The sequence below is a fragment of the Aptenodytes patagonicus genome, chromosome 3 (assembly GCF_965638725.1).
Source record: "Aptenodytes patagonicus chromosome 3, bAptPat1.pri.cur, whole genome shotgun sequence".
NCBI lineage: Eukaryota > Metazoa > Chordata > Aves > Sphenisciformes > Spheniscidae > Aptenodytes > Aptenodytes patagonicus.
Window position 1 is genome coordinate 131,628,635 of NC_134951.1, and position 18,522 is coordinate 131,647,156.

An 18,522-nucleotide genomic window follows, 5' to 3' on the forward strand; every position below is an offset into this window, starting at 1 on the left:
GGAATGAGATGTTTTTCCGTGCCTTGGATCTGTTCAAAACATGGTGTTAAGTAATATTGGTAGCCATTAAGAGACGAGCAAGTTTAATGGGAGCATATCTTTTCCTTTTGCAAAGTTACAAAGGGTGGCAAAAAGTGTCTGTTTCTAATGCTTTTTTGTTATTCTGTCACTGGGTTCATTGTCAAAATAAGAAACCTTTTCAGGGAAAAGGAGAGCAATATCTTTTCAAGGAACTACTGTAGAAACTAGTTGAATGCTTGAATGTATGAACTAGTGCAAGCAAAATACGCAGTCAGAGAAATGCAGCTGGTTGAGCTACTTGATTTAAAAGAAAAATCTCATTCAATCTGTGTTACACTCAGTTACAAATCGATGCTTACAAATGTGGATTTTTTTTTCTTCTACAGAACTCTTCCTGTAATTACTGATTTCAGAAGGAAATCTAAAAGATTTGTCTGTGCCTCTTATTTCTCAGTTAGTGTTTGATTTCTCTCAAAATGTTTGTAGTACTGCAAGCAATGCAGGTTTTGTTCATTTTAATATTAAAGATTATCATGAATTACAATTAGATTTATGTTCCCTAGTAACTAAAGTAAAATTTATTTTAATTTCTTAATAAAAAATGCTTTTACTCGTGTTTACACTTTTAATTACTTGGTTTATTAAAAGTTTCCAGATGGTTGTTAAAGTTGTAATATAGTGCTGACCAAATATGCTAAGGATTAGGAATGCAGAAACTAAAGGCAGCAATCCAGATTTGGGCATTTTAGTGGTTATTTGGACTGAAGTGGGCGTATTTTTGCTCAAAAGCGTAGTAAACTTTTTTCCTGCTTTCTATATAGTCTTGTCCTGTGGAACTTGCTGTTGTGATAAATAAAGCTCAAACAAACCCTAAGCGTACAACTGCTGAACTGAATTCTGTACTGGTACCCAGACATAAATGTGAAAAACAGATGTAATGGCCTGAGAATACAAAGCTGCTTTGTTGCAGAGCGTTCATCCTATCACCTAGCCAAGATGTGTTGGTGGAAGCAGTGAGATTTCTCTGTCATGTTAGCAGACTTTCTTTTATTTCTGTTTCCAGCTAGGAAGTCTCTGAAAATACGACTTTCTGTCACCTCCCACGTTTCACTTCCTGGGAGGGATTTCTGACTCTTGAGCCCCAACCAGAGTCGTTAGCTGCTGTAGCAAGAAAAGTAAAGTTTTGTATGTGGTGCATTATGGCTCTCTAGGGATTCCTATTCTGTGAAATATCTTTAGTGTTTTTTCATCTCATGCTGCTTACAGTTATCTTCAGTTGTAACACTGAAACTGTTCTAGCTAGTGGATATGGGCATTGACCTGAAAGACAAACTTTTTTTAATTATTAATCTATTATTTTATTTATTGCCTTCTGTAAGGCACTTAAAGTCAACAGTGATACTTTGAGGTCAGTAAATACCAGAACAGTTAGTTTTTGTACATGTGTATTTGAGATAATTTTCTGAAATGCACGCAATGTTTATTAAGTATTTAAATATTACTTAAACGCACTTGGTAGTGTAGATTGAGTGAACTAAGCGTACTGTCCTCCTGCTGCGGGCTGCTGCTGCAACCTGTGTACATTGGTCTGTAATCTCATATCCCGAGGGGCTGTACTTCTTGCTCATTTCTGAGTAAGTGTAGCTTCAATGTCAGTGCCTGTGGAGCAGACAGGAAGCAAAGCAGAGGAGAGGAGAGAAGAGGAGGAGAATAGGGAGGTGGTGGAAAGGTCGCTTTTATTTAATGTGCATATTATGTAACAATATGCTGAAAGAAATCTAGAAGACTTAATAATTCAGCCCATGTTCTTTATTGAAAAAAAGAAATTCAAGGGTTTTCATAAGAGTTGCTACAGCAACATTTTTCATAATTTTTTAGAAAAGGAAAATAGCATTGGCTGTGCAGATTGAACACCTTGAACAGTCTGCTGGTGGTTCTGTTGGGTCAGCTTTGATGGGGTGTGTGGGCCACCTCTTTAACTGCTTTCCGGGGAAAGAGTTAGCAATTAGGTTAAGTATGGTAGGTGGCATTAACCAGTGTCATGGCCATAACTAAAAGCACCACTACTGAATGCGAACATACTTGATCCTGAGTGTTAACTGTCTTTCCCTCCACCCCCCAATGCTAAGAGAAACGCATTTCTAAAAGCAGTGTTGCTAGCTAATCTCAAGAGTTCCCGTTGCTCCTTCCCCAGTATGTCAATCTGCTTTCTCACTTGAATTATCATGCCTCTCTCTCCTATTCTCATTTTCAGTTACAGCAAAAAAGCTGCATGAATCAGTTTGTCCTCGCAAACTAAGCCCAAATCATATGTAACTCAGATCTTTTTTTACTCTGAATTGTTGCCTTTTTTTATTCTCCCCTTCCCCTCTTTATGGAGGAGAAGTCAGTAAGCACAGTCATCTTTTCTGCACTCTGCATTTATTGTAGTTTTGCTGCCTCTCCTCTATTCTTTCTGTTTCCAGAACAAACAGGGTCTAGTTTGGGTCTCTAGCGCTGAAAAACATAGCTTTGTTCAAGTGACATCCTCCCACCCTTCCTTGCGCACTCCGAACCCGCAGAGTAATTTCTGTTCTTTTTCTAGACTTTTTACCACTTACACTGCTCGTACATCTCTCTCTAAAATTTACAATTTTTCTAAGGATATTTTATAAAACTTAAATTATAACTTCTGTGACTAGGAGTTACATTCCAGCTTAGTAACTTGGGAGTTTTAATTACTTGAATGGGTCGCTTTTTCATACAGCTTTCTTAGATGAGGAGTTCACATGTGTATATAATTCTGAGGTCGTGCAAATATTTTGTGTTTTAATTAAATCAACAGAAGTTGAAGAATCTCAACAGCTGGAAAATTCAACAGAAGCTATGGGCCTATTTGCAGACCAAGAGCAGCAGCTAACTCGAAGTAGCAGCACTTCAGATATTACAGATCAGTTTCCATCTGATTTTTTTCAAGGTAATTTTGATAAAATATAGCCATATTGTACTTCTGAAGAAAAAGTGTTGAGACTTGTTCAGCCTCATAAATGCTACTTTGGTTTCCAGCTCTGTTCTAAAATGGTTTTTATCTCCTTTTCTTAGTAAATATATTGTTGGTATCTTGTTGAAAGAACTGGTTTTAAGAAGTTACAAACCACAAATGCAGGACGTGACCCTTTATAAAGCAGAGCGATTAAAAATGAAACCTTTGAATGTATGCATTTTGTATGTAACTCTTAAACTTTTTTTTATCTGGCTTGCATTTAAATTTTGTGTGTTAAAGCTAACAGTTCTACTTCTATTCCTATCGTGTATGTTATGCTTATGAAGGGTTTTTCAAAACCATGTATTCCATTTTAATGTTGTATTACTTCACTTAACTATAAATATAAGTGTACATGTAAACGTAACTGAAACTTTCATATAATTTGCTATGTACTTTGGTCCCACAAATGTCTATATTTCTTGTTTATTTTCTAAAATTTCTAGGTAAAAAGGCTGGGAGTTCTCATAATTTAACTTCTTCAGACTCCAGATCAGTTCAGGAAAATAAGGGATATACAAAGAAGGAACATGAAGCTGAGCAAGTAAGGCAAAATAGAGAGTGATTATTGATAAGATTCTAACAATGTTTTATTTCTAATCAGATGCCTTTTAGTATTTAGAAACTGTAGCAACTGAAAGTGTGAAAAATCATTAATCGCACTTCTAGAATGGAATCTGGAATTGAGCTGTAGCTGTTCATTATGCTATTTGGTACGATCATTCTGTGTCTCCTGATCTGGTCAGTTGCTTACGCAGTTTTATGTAATTGGCTATATTCTAGTCTTATACAAGACTTTTGTTCTTTTTTATATTAAATATAAGCAAGAAGTTCATAACTTTTTAAAGATAAATAATTCATGGCTATTATAGAGCTACAGTACACTGCAATAAATGTTTGATGTTTTAAAGTGCTGGGGAAGATGCTTTCCTTCAGCACAATTTGTATTGCCAGCTATGTATTGCAGATGTTTGTATAAGTTAACATTAGGACAGGCAAGCTTCATAAATTTTTAATGCAACTTTTGAATAAACGATAGAAATAATAAATGGCTGAGGCTGATCATCTTTGTGGAAGTATAATGCAATACATAATGGAGGTCTTCAAGCTGAATCTCATCTTTGGATCTTGGTTCTCCCATAAGTCTAGACTTAAAGAACCATTAACACTTAGCTCTAGAAAGGAGAGACGAGACATTTTCTGCAGAGTGCTTTCATTAATCGCTTCAGGAATAACAAAGTGTCTCAAAAAGGAAGGAAAACCTAGTCTGCTTTGTGTGGTGGAGGGGAGAGGGAGAGAAGTAAGCTCAGTAGTTGGGAGAATTAAAAATTAACCTGGCTCCCCATTCTATTTTAGTGGCATGTGTTATAAAAAATTCACAAGCATATGCTGCCGGGCTGTTACCAGTATTGCACTTTCACCCTTTTTGCAGGTGGAAGCTGGGGTTTTGACCATACATTCACTGCATAACTTGCTAATGTACCATATGAACCAGTTTGACTTCATATCACAACCCACTGAAATATTGTCATCACTGATCACTAAGAGCCAGATTTGCCAGGGAAGAAGGACTACTCTGCAGTGCAAGCAGAGTGCAAGCAAACATGTATTTCTTGGGGATGATTGTCAATTCTCTCCAGTTAAAAAAAAAAAAAAAAAAGCTACAATGTTAGATGATACAATAATAATTTCTACAAGCCAGTTGTCTCTTTGGTGGCAATAATCTGTTTTCTCAGATATATGCAGAAAGAACAAATGGATTAATGTCTGGCCAGTGGATCAGAAATTGCTTCAAGAAATTTATTTAAAAATAGTAATACTAATAATTGCAAATATCAAAATGGAATTTCAGAAACGTTAACTGAATTGAGGAATTTTAGAGTAGAGATTCCTTCGCAGTTAGATCTAGTATGCTCCTAGGGGTAAGGCATTGGGGCTTTTTGTTGCATATTTACAATGGAAAACATGATACTCTTTTTCTGGCAGAAATTAAGTTTTGCTATTCTAGGTGACATGGAGTTGCAAGAAATGTGAATTTGAAGGTGATCTGCCAGATATAAAGAAAAACAATTATGCTTAGGGACAGAGCAGTATCATCTAGAAGCAGAAAATTGTCTGAAGGGTTTTCAGCAAGTAGGCTATAAATCCATTTGGCGAAGAAGAAGGTGGTAAACAAAAGATCAGGTGTCTTTGCATGGGTTGTTTTGCAACAGAGTAATGCCCTGACATAAGAGATGACTACTAATTTCTTCCTGAAAGATTTTTTGATGCTTTTAAAAGTATTGAATGACTTCAGATTTGTGGAAAAACTAAGTAAAAAGTGCTGCTTGTTGGTATGAAAACCGAGTTTAAGAAAGGGAGGATAACAACTGAAATTGAAAGCATGATGGTTTCCTTAAGACATTTAAAGATATTTTAGTAGTCTAAATATTCATGAAAATATCTTGACTGAGTTGTAATTAATTTCCAATAACTGTGTGTGTATCTTGAATTTGCTAAAATATGTTGTAGTTCTCAAAACTGTAATAAGCTGAGATTAATTTTTTTTCTCTGAAGGTACTAGTACGAAGAAGCAGTAGTACAGCTGAATTAGATTTGAAAGCAGACTTGCAGCAATCAAATGGAAATTATAGAGAGAGAGAAAAAAGTGAGTTCCAAGAAATACAGTATTTTTCTTAAGTGTAGCAATTGAAATCAGTGTCCTAATTTTGTCTTGTTACAGATATATTAGATGCTTTTCTCATCATGCTTTGCTAATGTAGTCTTTAAAAACAGGGTTTGTGATCTTTATTAATCCCCTTCTTGCTTTAGGTGAAAGTGTTAGCAGTGACACATCCATTGGCTATAATAATGAAGTAGAGATCGCACTTATCCCCTGGCAAGCTTCTGAAGAAGACCATGAAGTTAATGCATCAGCAGATGTTTGTGTGGATCCTGATGCACCTCGCTGGCTTCAGCTTAGTCCTTCAGATACTGCAAATCTAACAGGTACTGTAGTCCAGAAAATATATTTACTATTTTAGATTTTTGTCTCAAAAAGGAGTTCATACAGTTCAGTTTGCTCATAAAAAGTATGTTTTGTTTGGCATGTGTCACTGAGTTTCAATCATAGTGTTCATTCAAAAATGAGATTTGAACGCCCAGAGTTTAAGGAATTTGGATAATCAGATTGAAGCTGACATAGGTGCCAATAAATTGTGATCCAGAAAATGATCACACAGTTGAAAATAATTGGGTTGCTTACTGTGTCAAATTACTACTAATCAACTGAGATCTGATAGCTCATCACTTGTGCTCTCTTAGCCTGCCCCAGTGTTCAAGTAAAATAAATGAATTTAATTTATATTTTAAGCTAATAGGTTTTATTTCATAGCAGAATAGTCTAAAGAAATTCCTTACTATATATTTTGACTGATAGGAAATAACTAGTTAATTCATGATAATTTCTCTCATCTTAATCCTGTTACCCTCCTTATTTATACTTCAAAGTACACAATGCCTATACTCCAGTAGGATGTCGTAAGTGGCATTCTCAGAAGAGTTAGTTTGGAAGTAAAAGTCCTTTACCTTTTCATTTCATTTATAGTGTCTTTAACATATACAACACTCATGATTATTTATAGAAATATTTTGATTCTTTGCAGTTTGTAAAGGTACCTTCCCATCTAATAATGTGAGTCAGAGATGTTAGTTCAATAACTTAATGCAGTAACATATGAAACTAACTTACAGGCTGTTTTTGCTAACAGATATATAGTTTCAAGGATATCTTTTTCGTATTCACTTTTTCTTTGAAATATCTCTAATTTAATGAACCAGCACACCTAGTTCAACTGTTCAGACTGCCATTGTACAAAAGGTAGCATGTAATACAGTACATGGTAAGGATTATTATGTATCATAAATTCATTGCTTTCTTTATGTCTATGATACAAGACATTGCTCCTTTGTGTGTACAAAGAGAATGAATTATATAAAATAACCTGAAAGGTAATGTAAACTAAAAAGAAAAATGGGGTAACAAATGTATAATTGCCCCACAGAGCCAGTGTGCCCTTACTGCATTTCTGGTTCTCACCCAAGTTGCAAAACTTTGTTTTGCTGTAGAAACCTCTATGGTGTAAGGCAAAAAAATACTGTGACGCCACCACTGAACAGCATAGATGCAATTTGCCTGATGATATATCTGTTGAAGATCATTCTAATGTGCTTAATAAATAACATCTGTTTTAACACTTTGGGAATTCATAATGCCACAACAAACAAAACAAAAAAAAAGCAAAAAGAAATATAATCCTAAAAGCTTTTTTAAAAATAATTCAAGCAAACATAAAAACATCTAAAATGCCTTTTATTTTGCTAACCTTCTTTGGGTTCTGGGAGGACACAAGTTATTTCCCTCTGCCTGTGTAGAGGTTTCCTGCAACTTTCCTTGAAACATTGGCTGCTGAGCACTGCAGGGTGCCACACTGGACCATAGGTCTGATTTTGCCTGCAGATAGGCTGCTACACAGCTTTCCCTGGTCTGATAGAAGATAATGTAACAGCTCTTGTCATTAAAATTTGCACTTCAATATGGAATTTTTCTTTTACTGTTTAAGCATATTAATTCCATTATCCTGACAGTCTTCACAAAACCCTGCTTTCCTTCTCAGTTTGCATACTGCTGTCTCAGGAACTGCTTCTGTATAACATGATAGTGCCTGAGCATATTCTTCATCACTAGTAGTGCATACTTTTTAGTTCCTTTGATCAGTTCCATTTCCAGGTCGTTTTATACTGTGTGATCTTAAAAAAGAAAGGACTCTTAGCAGTAGAAACATTACCTGTAAAAGCCAGTTATTGATTGAATAAATCTCTCAGAGTACATGAGTGTTCCATTTAGCTGCGTTTGCCTCCCTGCTAAAAAAAAAAAACAACCCTTGAGTGGGGGCAGTCTGTCTGATATAAAACTGATCTATAGCTGTGTCATCTCTATGTGGAAGCCCTTTAGCCTACATTTCCTGCCATTTTTTTCTTTGAATCGTGTGCTAGCTTGAGCAATGGAAAAGAGAGAGGTGATATGGTGGGAGAGAATACTTTTGAGATGGAAGGAGTAATATTCCTATTTTATTGACCAAATTTATACTGTACACTGCATTTCTAATTCATGGAAATTGAACTTTTTTAAATTTACAGACAGTAGTGAATTCCTTGCTGATGACTGCAGTATAATTGCTGGTGGAAGCCTTATCGGTTGGCATCCTGATTCTGCTGCTGTGTTATGGAGGAGGATCTTGGGAATTCTTGGAGATGTGAACAACATACAGTCACCTAAAATCCATGCAAAAGTTTTTGGGTATCTTTATGAGTTGTGGTATAAACTTGCAAAGGTATCGTATATGATGCTTACATCTAATGATAATGATTTTTCTTTTGTTGTAAAAATTTAATTAAATTTTATTTAGTATTAGTATCTGGAACATAAGCATGAGACTTGGAGGATTCTGTCATAAAGAAAGATAATCTTGTTTGATTTCTAGTAGATATCCCCAATAGAGAATGTTCCTGTTCAATGACAAGAGAATTTAGATTAGTTAATTTAAATGGGGTGACGAAACAGTAGCAAAGAAAATAGAAGTATAGAATAGAATACCACAAACGTTGGTATTCAGTGTAAAAGCCCGTGGTATGACCTAAAATGGTAGTATTTGCTGAGGCTGCGGGGAAGCACTGTCGAACAGTCTTTCCTGGTAGTTTTGGCTTAAGTAGGAACTCTCTATAGTGCAGGGTGTAGTGTTTAAAGTAAATCAAATAAAATGAAAAAGTAATAATATGAAATAAAGATCATTAATAAAGTAAGCTATCAGTTTTATTAACTCTGTTATTTCAAAAACATTAGATACGGGACAACCTTGCTATAAGTGTGGACAATCAGTCTACTCCCTCTCCTCCTGTCTTAATTCCTCCTCTCAGAATATTTGCATCATGGTTGTTCAAGGTAAGTTATTTCTAAAATTTTCACACATCAGTATTTTCTTCTATATCAGTACTGATTTTGTGTATGTTTGGTTGCGTTATTTTTAATTTCTGTAATCACTGCTGGCTAAAGATGAATACCCTCCAAAGGCTATTTGGACTCAAGTGTATTTTAATAAATACACGGAACAGATTTGCTTTATGGAAAATCTGCTGAAGATAGTTTTGCATTAGCTGGCTACTAGAAAAAAAAGTAATAATACAAGCGTTTTGCTCTTTTCAGGCAACCACCTTGCCAAATGAATATAAAGAAGGTAAACTTCAGGCATACAGGCTGATCTGTGCTATGATGACTAGGCGTCAAGATGTTCTGCCAAATTCTGATTTCCTGGTTCATTTTTATTTTGTGATGCACCTTGGCTTAACAAGTGAAGACCAGGTACAAGCTTTACTTGATAAAAAAATTAATTTATTACTGTGTGCTGATGGGAATGTCTGTATTTTCATATTTGAAGATCTGAAGCAGAAAGGAAGCAATGCTTTGCCACAATTGTTGCATGAAATTATCCTGTGTAGCCTAGTCTGTACCTCTCTTTAGATTATGCAGTCCTAACTTTCTCATTGCTCTCCCAGTTATAAATTTTTAAACAACAACTACTTATCTGTGACTTATTGTCACAACTGCATCACAGATGCTTGTTGATTTTTCTTTCTCAGTTTCCTGACATTTCTGAGGAATAATCTGTGATGAGTTTCTGTCCATCTTCATTGCACAGTTAGTGGGTCAAGCTGGTCACATTAAAAATGTTCAAACAGTCAGTTGATACTAAGTCTTGAGCTACCCTGTGTGTTTGACCAGTATGTTTAAACTTTGGTTCCACCAAAGCGGGAGCCTCGTGTGTCCAATGGCCTTACCACGTTACTGTACGACTGTGACGCTGTGAAGTCGGTGCTTCCAGGGCAACCGCTGGAGTTGGTCGGTTGTTTGCGTTACTTACAGCTCCAGGGAGACAGCGGTTACTCCTAGCTCACGTTACAGATGTCTTTACCTTCTATGACGAGGTCAAATGCTAGACATGATCTTGGGCAAAGGAGGGGCCGTGAAGAGCTTTATGTTAATTTATGAGCAGTGTCTGCTCTCAGCACACCCTTTGGAATGCCCTGTGCCATTGCTTGCAAGGACATCCTCAAAAATTAGAATTAATGTTGTCCTCTCTAGACTTTTCCCCTTCAAGATTAGTCCTTCAGGGGATGTTTAAAACTGTCATATCAGCTCTCTTTAACTGGTGCAAAAAGGACTGAAGGGAGAACTGAGACAGAAGGTTATCTTACCACTGCAACCAAGAGGTGCTGCCAAAATATTCTGTTTCTGTGGATAAATGTTATTTCTAGGTCCCTGTGTCGTGGGTTGGCCTAATTAATAAAGTATTCAGTGGGAGATGAGGAAAAGACTTAATCTGTTGCGATGTAAGAAGGTTATTGGGCCACAGAAACGGCTAAATACTCATAAAAACTATAAGAAATACTCTTGAGACAAAATAGAGAATATCTAAAAACTTTTTGGTGGTTTTATAGCTGTAGGAGTGAGTTCTCCTCCTTAAAAGGAATAGTCTAATGAAAGCAATGGCTAGAGCTGTGCTGCGGATGCCAGCAGAGGGCACACAGACCCCTTCGTAAATCCTGTAGTGGTCACTTCTGCTTCTTCTGAGGGTTATTTCTGGTGCCTTTAGTAAGCCAGCAGGAAGTGTCTTGCACAGATTTGGTTATTTCTGAGATGAAAGAGAGAAAAAACGAATTGTTTCCAGACTCTTGCCCTCTGAATCTCAGTTCCCCTTCTGAAAAGTTTGAATGTTTGGAAAATCTTCCTTTTAAATAGATAATGGGGGGAAAAAAAGAATAGAAAGGAAAGGGTTTTCTTCTGGAAAAACCTGGAAGTCCTGGCTGCTGCTGAAGCTTAGAATAACTCGTATGCATCTGCCGTTTATGAAGCACAAATGGGGAAAAATAAGTGTGGTGGGAACTCCCCTTTCAGCCACTCTCAGTATGTTACCTGAGAGTAACGAATAGCTCATTACTCTTTCGTTTCACTAATGCCATTCAGATTTCAGACAGTTTAACGCTGCTTGGTGTACAGAGTAACTTCATTCCCCTACAAAAAAAAGTCTGTGTGATAACACCCGCTATGAATCAGACCCCCTGAATTTTAAAAACCACACAGCATTAAATCCTCTCACATAAAACACAACTCAAGAAACTTTAAGGCCTGATGTAGACAATATTTAAAAAAAAAAAAAATCACTTATATTTGAAAAAACAAACACCCTTAAATCAATATAGCAGCCACTGCCAACACAGGGCCATAGGGATGGAAAATGTCAGTAATTTTGACTTAAGTTGTTTTCATCTACGCATTTCCATGAAATGGCCAGGTTTTCAGAGGTGTCCAACTGCCAGCAGTTCCTTTTTTCTAAGCTAAAGGATGCTCTATTTTTTGAAATCTGACCGCTTCCTGGAGAACCAATTCCTACATAGAAACTGGGAGATTTTTAAAATGTGCGGTTGGTTGCTGCTGAACTGTTTCTCACCCTGTTTATTGCATTTTGGTGTTAATAACAGTTCCACAGATTTTAAGCCTCTTGCTTTGTTGCACACGGGATTTCAGAGTTACTTGTGCGGAGTTACAATCCAGAAGTTAAAGAAGATGAAGTGAAGACTGCGTAGTGAAGGCAGACCCCACATTGCACGTCATTCCAGGACTTCCCAGATATTTTGCACGCTGATGCTGCTCTTTTGTTCTTCCTTGCCTTGCTCAGTTTTGCTTTTTGTGCCTCTTGGTGGCATACTTGACCACAAGTTTTCTCTTGTGTTACTGTCCTTCCAGTTTTGCTTTCCTTAGCTATGAAAGTGGTTGAGGTGTTAACTCATGGTGCTTTGGAGCATGCAACGTGTTGATATGAAGCACGATCCTTATACCTATTTCTGTATTTCCAGTATGATTAGCGTCAAGGTGCTTGATAGGTGTTGAGACTAGTCAGACAATTTGCGTGCTGAGGGTAACTACAAATGCAGGAATGCATTGTATGAGGCAGAAGCACCTCCTCTGATATGTGCAAACACGTAGAGCGTGCGTTGCGAAGCACTTTGCTGTCCTAGGGTCTCACAGCTTCCTGTAAGAAACAGGATGATGTACAAAGCAACGCAGTACCAGTACTGATTTTGTGATTTTTGTACTTCTCAGTGATTTTTGGTATATGCTGTTACCTGATAAACTTCTTATAAAAGAGGGTGCGATATCGTGGGGCACAAGGATCACTGGAACATGGATCCTAGTTCTTCTTAACACTCAGGATCCCCCCCTGGCAAAGTGTGGTTTCTAGGATTCAAGTTATTGCATACCAAAATAAACTTTGGTGCAGATTTTTTTAGCACAGATTGCTTTTATTTGCTAAGCACAAGCATAAATTTCTCACTCTTATGGAACATTAACAGGAGAAAGGAGGGGGGGAGTTCTCATGGGGGAATTTTCCTTCTGTATGTATGACTACTGCAATTTTAAAATTTATGGGGAAAGCAACAGAAAGGTAGACCAACTCCAGGAAATCACATTGGCTACTTTAGAGGAGCTTTTTAAGTGGCTACATAATTTTATAAATCACAGTCAGAAACTGCTTTGACCTGAATGTGATTATCAATATTTTAGTTAGCATCAGAAATGTTTCTTTTTGAAATATATTTCTCTTTCCATTCCTCCCTTAAGGATAGGAGTATCCAAAACTTCTGCTGTATTGTATGGATTTTGGTGTTGATAGAAAAACAAAATAATACGTTTTTGAATATGGTTAGAAATTAATACAATATTATTCCTGGCAAGCGCAACCTAACTTTGCAGACTTGTCTCATGGGGTATATAAAAGAGCAATGTAGGGTTATATTTTATAGAAAGCTCCCATGGCATTCTGAGTTCAAGATGTAGCAATTAGCTTAGCAGATGAGAAAGGAGATAGCGAGGTAATGAGCTGCATCTAATTTGTCCATGTGGAAGTGTCTAACAACAAACATCTCTGAAGAAGTGAACAATTCTCTGCAACAATTGCATCATCTTTTCAGGTGGGAGAAGTCATTGCGTAAATGGCAGTACGGAGTAAGTCGCAGTCTGGCGTTGTAATTACTTCCAGCTTGCGAAGGGGCCTGAGGTCAGGGGAGAGTGACCATCTGCAGGATGATGATTCTCCTCCTGTACCGCTCAAGTCAGTGGGCATTTTTCTGATGCTGTAGTGAGCCCAGATTTTCTCCTACGTTTTTTTATGAATGAAGTTCACTGAGGCTCACCACCTCCCCTCCCTGACCTCCAGTGTAAAGGAAAGTGAATTCGGATGTCCGCTACCACACCGTGGGTTAGTCAAGGTAGTTCACCTACGGTTGCTCCAATTCCTCATCTAGATTATGGAAAATCATGAAATGTTCTTGGGGTGTGATTTTTAGGAGATGCCACGGGATAGCCTGTTGCAGTTTGGGTAGGCATAGCTGCCTCATGCTGCTAGGTGAGACTGATGGTTGAAAAACCCCCATTCCAGTGATTGCAACTATACATGTCTTTTGATTTGGACAATAAATATAGCTTTTTAAATTAAACCGAAGTCTCATACTGCAATGCACAAATTTTACAAATACCTGAATCGGGAAAGGAAATGTATTTTATTATTGCTACTGGTTGCTTACTGTAGCAGTAATTTTTGCTTTATGAGCTTGAAAAGGTACATAAGCATCTCCTTGCTTCATAGCTTTCTTGTTTTTGCTGAAGAACAAAAGTACCAAAACAGGATTCCAAAATACTACTAACACTATTCAGCCCCCTTCTCAGAAAAGCAACTATTGAGATAATTTGGATTTCTCAATTCTGGTACTTTTGGTACTTAAATAATCCTTCTAGATTACTGGTGTTTTTCTCCTAAAACTTCTGTGGATTTTTGCGACACTGTCTTATTTCTGTCTAAATTTGCACTCTTAGTTTGAGAACAGAATGCAGTGCAAGTTAGGTGCTTATTTTGTAGTTACGTTGTAAAAGAAGAGGCAGGTCTTCGATATTTTTCACGTTTCAAACTGCCAGCTGTTTAGTGTCTTTTTTTTAAAGTCTCACCCTACTACCAGGGCTTTAGCATCAGTTAACGTACTTGGTGTGACCTATTGACAACACATGCCGCCGAAGTTTTGCCCAGTAGTCAGAGGTTATCTGAAAAGTGGGCTAACAGGTTAGTTATATTCCTGACTTTTGAAGTGAGTTTTAACAAGTAAGTTTAATAAATGTACAATTATACTGGCTTGCCAAAGTATCTTTGGAATAGAGTGCTTATATATATAAGAAGATATTAAGGAACATAATAAAAAGTATAGACTTCAGAAATTCTCTGTGGAAAGGACAACTAATGGACAAGGAAAGGGACTGTGCTGATGGCTTTTTTTAGTTCAGTGATCTTAAGGGCAGAACAAACTTTAACTACGGAAGGGGGGGGGGGGGAAGCTCAAATCCAAATGAGTTGACAGATGTCCTTGGTGATTAAATTTCAGCACATGCAGACTGGACTGCCTGCAGAACGCAGCCCAGCTGTAGACAGAGAAGTTAACAGCTATGTTTTTAGCTCGATTCCTTTTAGTAGTAAAAGGGTGACTTAGATAAAATACTCTATCAATAAAGATGGTGAGAGAGAGATATATATAGAGGAAGCTATAACAGTTATGTAGTAAGCTTATGTAGAAACACTGACTATAGCTCTTTGCATGAGACATGGCTAATTTATAATATGAAGCATTTTTTAGTAGAGGTTGCTACCGGAGAAGCCATATTAATTACCTATTTGTATTAACGTTGATCTGAAGTTTAAAAAAAAAAGTACTTGTGAGGTTTTACATCTTTCTGTTAAGTTCTTATTCAACAGTGAGGAGCGGTGTACAGCTTCTAGACTGCTCAGCCATTAGTGCTGTTCACTGGGACATGTATTAGCCGGGTAGAGCATTGTCTCCTAAAGGTGCAGTAAATGAGCAGCTTTGCTTTTGTACGCTGTGGAGTAAGTACTTCTTGCCCGGATTTCTACCTGATAATGTTGCACATGAGGACCCTTAGTTGTACAGCGTTTCAGAAACCATAACACATTTTATATTCCTTTCCAGGCTGCCATTTAAAAGAAAATAATCGTAATATAGTCTATTAAGGCTTAGATTCCCATATTTTAGTTTCTTGTGACTTTCTTCCAATGGCTACCGGGATTTTCTCCCTTTTAATCTCCCCCATATCTCACTTTCTGTAGAAAATTTGCCTGTGTGCTCCCATTATGTGCTTTATGAGTGCTTTGATAAAGTGTTAACAGACAGCACGTTTCCAGTAGAGACAAAAATACAAATGCCAAGGTGTCACAGGAAATCCTGCATACCCCTCTGCTCACTCATAGTAGGATAAATTCAAAGTGCTGGAGAAAAATAGCTGCTAGGATTGACTGGAAGAAAGGGAGAACCAGGCAATGCCGATTGTAGGAGCTGTGCATTCTGGAACAATGTTGGTAGTTTTGTTGGGGTTTTTTTGTGGTGGGTTTTTTTTCCCCCCAATACTTTTGCTCTTTCTAAATTGCTTCCATCCCACCCAAATTTCTGTTTCCTAGTCAGTGTTCTGTCTGTCTCTTCTGTATTCCCAGCGGTATCTTGCTGGAGTGCCCGCTGCTTGTAAGCTCCTTTTGTGAGGATTTTCTGAACTCTGTCCAGAATAGAAATAGAGTTTTTGAAATAGAGGCAACATCTCTCTTCCTTCCATTTTGCTCACACATTTTCTTCCACCCCTCCAGTCATCATTGTAGCTTTGGGATCTCCCAAAGTAAGTTTCTTTGTTAATGTGCCCCTGCGATGCAACGCTGTTTCATCATCTGTCACCCTTAGCTCTCTAATTGACTTCCCCCTTTCCCTCTGTTTATTTCAGCTGGGCTGTGTCTTCAGGATCCATCCTTTCCCCTCTGTGTGTAATTGTGCTTCTTTGTTTCAGACATGTTTTACTTCAACTTCCTGCTTAGCTGTTGTCTTTATCTTTTAAGCAAGGTTACATGATAAATTCTGAGAGTGACTATTTTAAGCAAATCAAGGTTTAACATATTTACCATTTTTTGGGATGTTCTAATAAAAATGTGCAAAACAATCCCTTCTCCTCTGCATGCATTCCTCCATCTTGAAAACTGATACAGCACGCAGGTGAAAGTGAAAAGTGTTAAGAGTGCTGCTAATTGCCACCTAAGGTGGAGGGCCTGCCTTCCTGCTGTGCACTGCAGGGAGCTCCTTTACCTGTCCTCTCAGAGGTGCGCTCATGTTCCCTTCCCTAAAACCACCTTCCCTCTAAGCGGTTAACCTCGTGCTCTACAGGTGCTCCAGCACTGCCACCTTGGTTTCTTAACAGTCGAGACTTCGAAGTGGTCCTGCCACAGGCATTTGGGAGAAATCCATATGGTGACACAAAGTCACCTCAACATTTCAAGCAGTGCCATAGACTAGTAACTGTGTTCTCGGTACCCATACCTCTGTACCTGTAGCAAATCCATATTCAGATACTTCCCTCTCAGTGTGCATGAACTTAAAGTATTTCTTCCAGTTTGAAGTGTATCCTTAATCCCAATGATCTCCTAGGTTGTGAAAATATCATACTCTAAAAGGGGAGAAACTTTAAAAATTCTGTTCACTTCACATGTTTGTCTGATCTCTGTTCATAGGGCATCTGAGCACCTGTCTGTCAGCACAAGGGCTTTGGGGTGGAGTTTTTGTTATTAATACGACTTTAAAAGAGAGAGCTTTCTAATGTAGTCTAGAGGGGAAGGAGCAATTACCAGCAGTGACTTACGCAGTAATCTGTCATCTTTAGCACTTGTGAATAATCTTATCCATGTTTTACAAATGCAGTGTTATTTTGGTTTTTAATATCTCTCCCTATTGCATTTTGGTCACAAGATACTTTAGCAAATATAACTTTTTTGGAGCTTAGATTTAAATGACAGATTGAAATGGATTTTTCTGACAAGCTAATCCTGTGCTTTCTGAGGGTGTCAAAATACTTCATAAATTTTTATTGAAATTTAATTTTTGACAAGTTAACTCTTACCTAAAATGTAATGATAGCTAGGAAAACTTGGAATAAGTACATGGAAGTGTTTGTTCCTTTAAAAGAAAAAAGGAAAATGAAGGATATACCACTTAAGTCTTGTGTAAATTAATAATCTTTCCCGTGCTGTAAATTTCAGCCCCTAATGAGGTGTCTGTCAGTGAAGAACAGAGCGAACTTTAAGTGAAAAATCCATGTTGTTCCTGTTGAGGGACAATTGGAAATGTGATGAAGGCAGATGGCAGGCTATTTGGTTACACCTGTAATCTGCAAAAGCTTGAACAAAAATTAGGTGAAGAATATTTTTGTAATTGACCCTTCAGTGAACTTGCATAAATTTTTTTCACTTACTCAGTGGATGTTTGACCTTATTATTTGGATTACTAGATCAACCTATACTGAAATATTATGCCATTTGTAGGGTTAATGCATTTGAGAAGGACATGCATGTGATTGCCCCCTTCTCTCCCCTCCTCCCCGTTTTTAACACTACAGAGCATCATTTTGAATTGAAATAGTCCATAATGGTCCTTTTTTCACTTTTCTTTAACAACATGAACACTAAATTATAGCTGTGCAATTATGTAAACAATGGAAATGCTTCCAGAATGAATACTTCCTTTTAAATTTTCATTTTGTGTAATTGCTGAAAGGTTTGGAGCCATAATAAACCAAAATTATTTTACACATTTATCGTTCTAAAGGTCAATTATGAAAGAAGTAAAGAAACAACACTGTACAGAATGAGTAAACCAATTTCTATTGCCATCACCATATGTTTTTCTTATTGCTTGTGTTTTTCCAGTTACTGTGTACATAGCATTCAATTAAAGTGATTCATTTACTAGGCTGTAAGCTGCTGAACAGAGTTTACATTTATAGAACAGCGCTTTGAAGGGAAGGAAACAACTTGCCTCTGTTTGAATTACCTGATTTTTGCAATATCACTGATAGGACATATGTTCTCACTTGGTCGCTTTCTCATAAGCCTGAATCTTCTGATAAGCTCGCAATGCTACTGAATTACTGCGGGAAATCATGCCTTTATCGTTAGCTGGGTTGTGCATGGAAGTGTGCTAATTGGGAAATGGCAGAAAAACTGTCAAATTTTACCTGAGAGCACCTTCCTGGGGTGTGGTTTCTTGCCTGTCCGTTCTGTTTGGCGTAAGCTCAAGTAGAACAACAGTGTTATAGTCAGGGCATATTCTGCCTGGTATTAATTTAAATGAAGTCACTCAAACGATCACAAATTTATACTGAAATGCCCGAGATGAAAAATGGTGGTAGAAACAGTAGAAAGCTAGGCTGAACACTTTTTTGTCTGGGCTCTCATGCACTTGTACGTTGTTAACTTTTAACAGTTATGTGTGTGTTGTATCACCGCAGCATATGATCT

The 18,522-nt window shown here is 37.4% G+C and overlaps 1 protein-coding gene across 5 annotated transcripts in view; it reads left to right on the plus strand.

The window, feature by feature from the left end:
- RALGAPA2 (Ral GTPase activating protein catalytic subunit alpha 2) overlaps positions 1–18,522 on the plus strand; it is a 141,108-nt gene that overhangs the window by 44,190 nt on the left and 78,396 nt on the right. For all 5 annotated transcript variants that reach the window (XR_012995066.1, XM_076335262.1, XM_076335263.1 and 2 more), the window contains 7 exons: positions 2,846–2,977; positions 3,490–3,587; positions 5,600–5,690; positions 5,855–6,031; positions 8,222–8,415; positions 8,925–9,023; positions 9,285–9,440. Coding sequence is in view for 4 of the 5 variants with exons in the window: in XM_076335262.1 (XP_076191377.1) it covers positions 2,846–2,977; positions 3,490–3,587; positions 5,600–5,690; positions 5,855–6,031; positions 8,222–8,415; positions 8,925–9,023; positions 9,285–9,440 (947 nt within the window). In the remaining variant the exon portion in view is untranslated. The remainder of the gene's footprint in view (positions 1–2,845; positions 2,978–3,489; positions 3,588–5,599; positions 5,691–5,854; positions 6,032–8,221; positions 8,416–8,924; positions 9,024–9,284; positions 9,441–18,522) is intronic.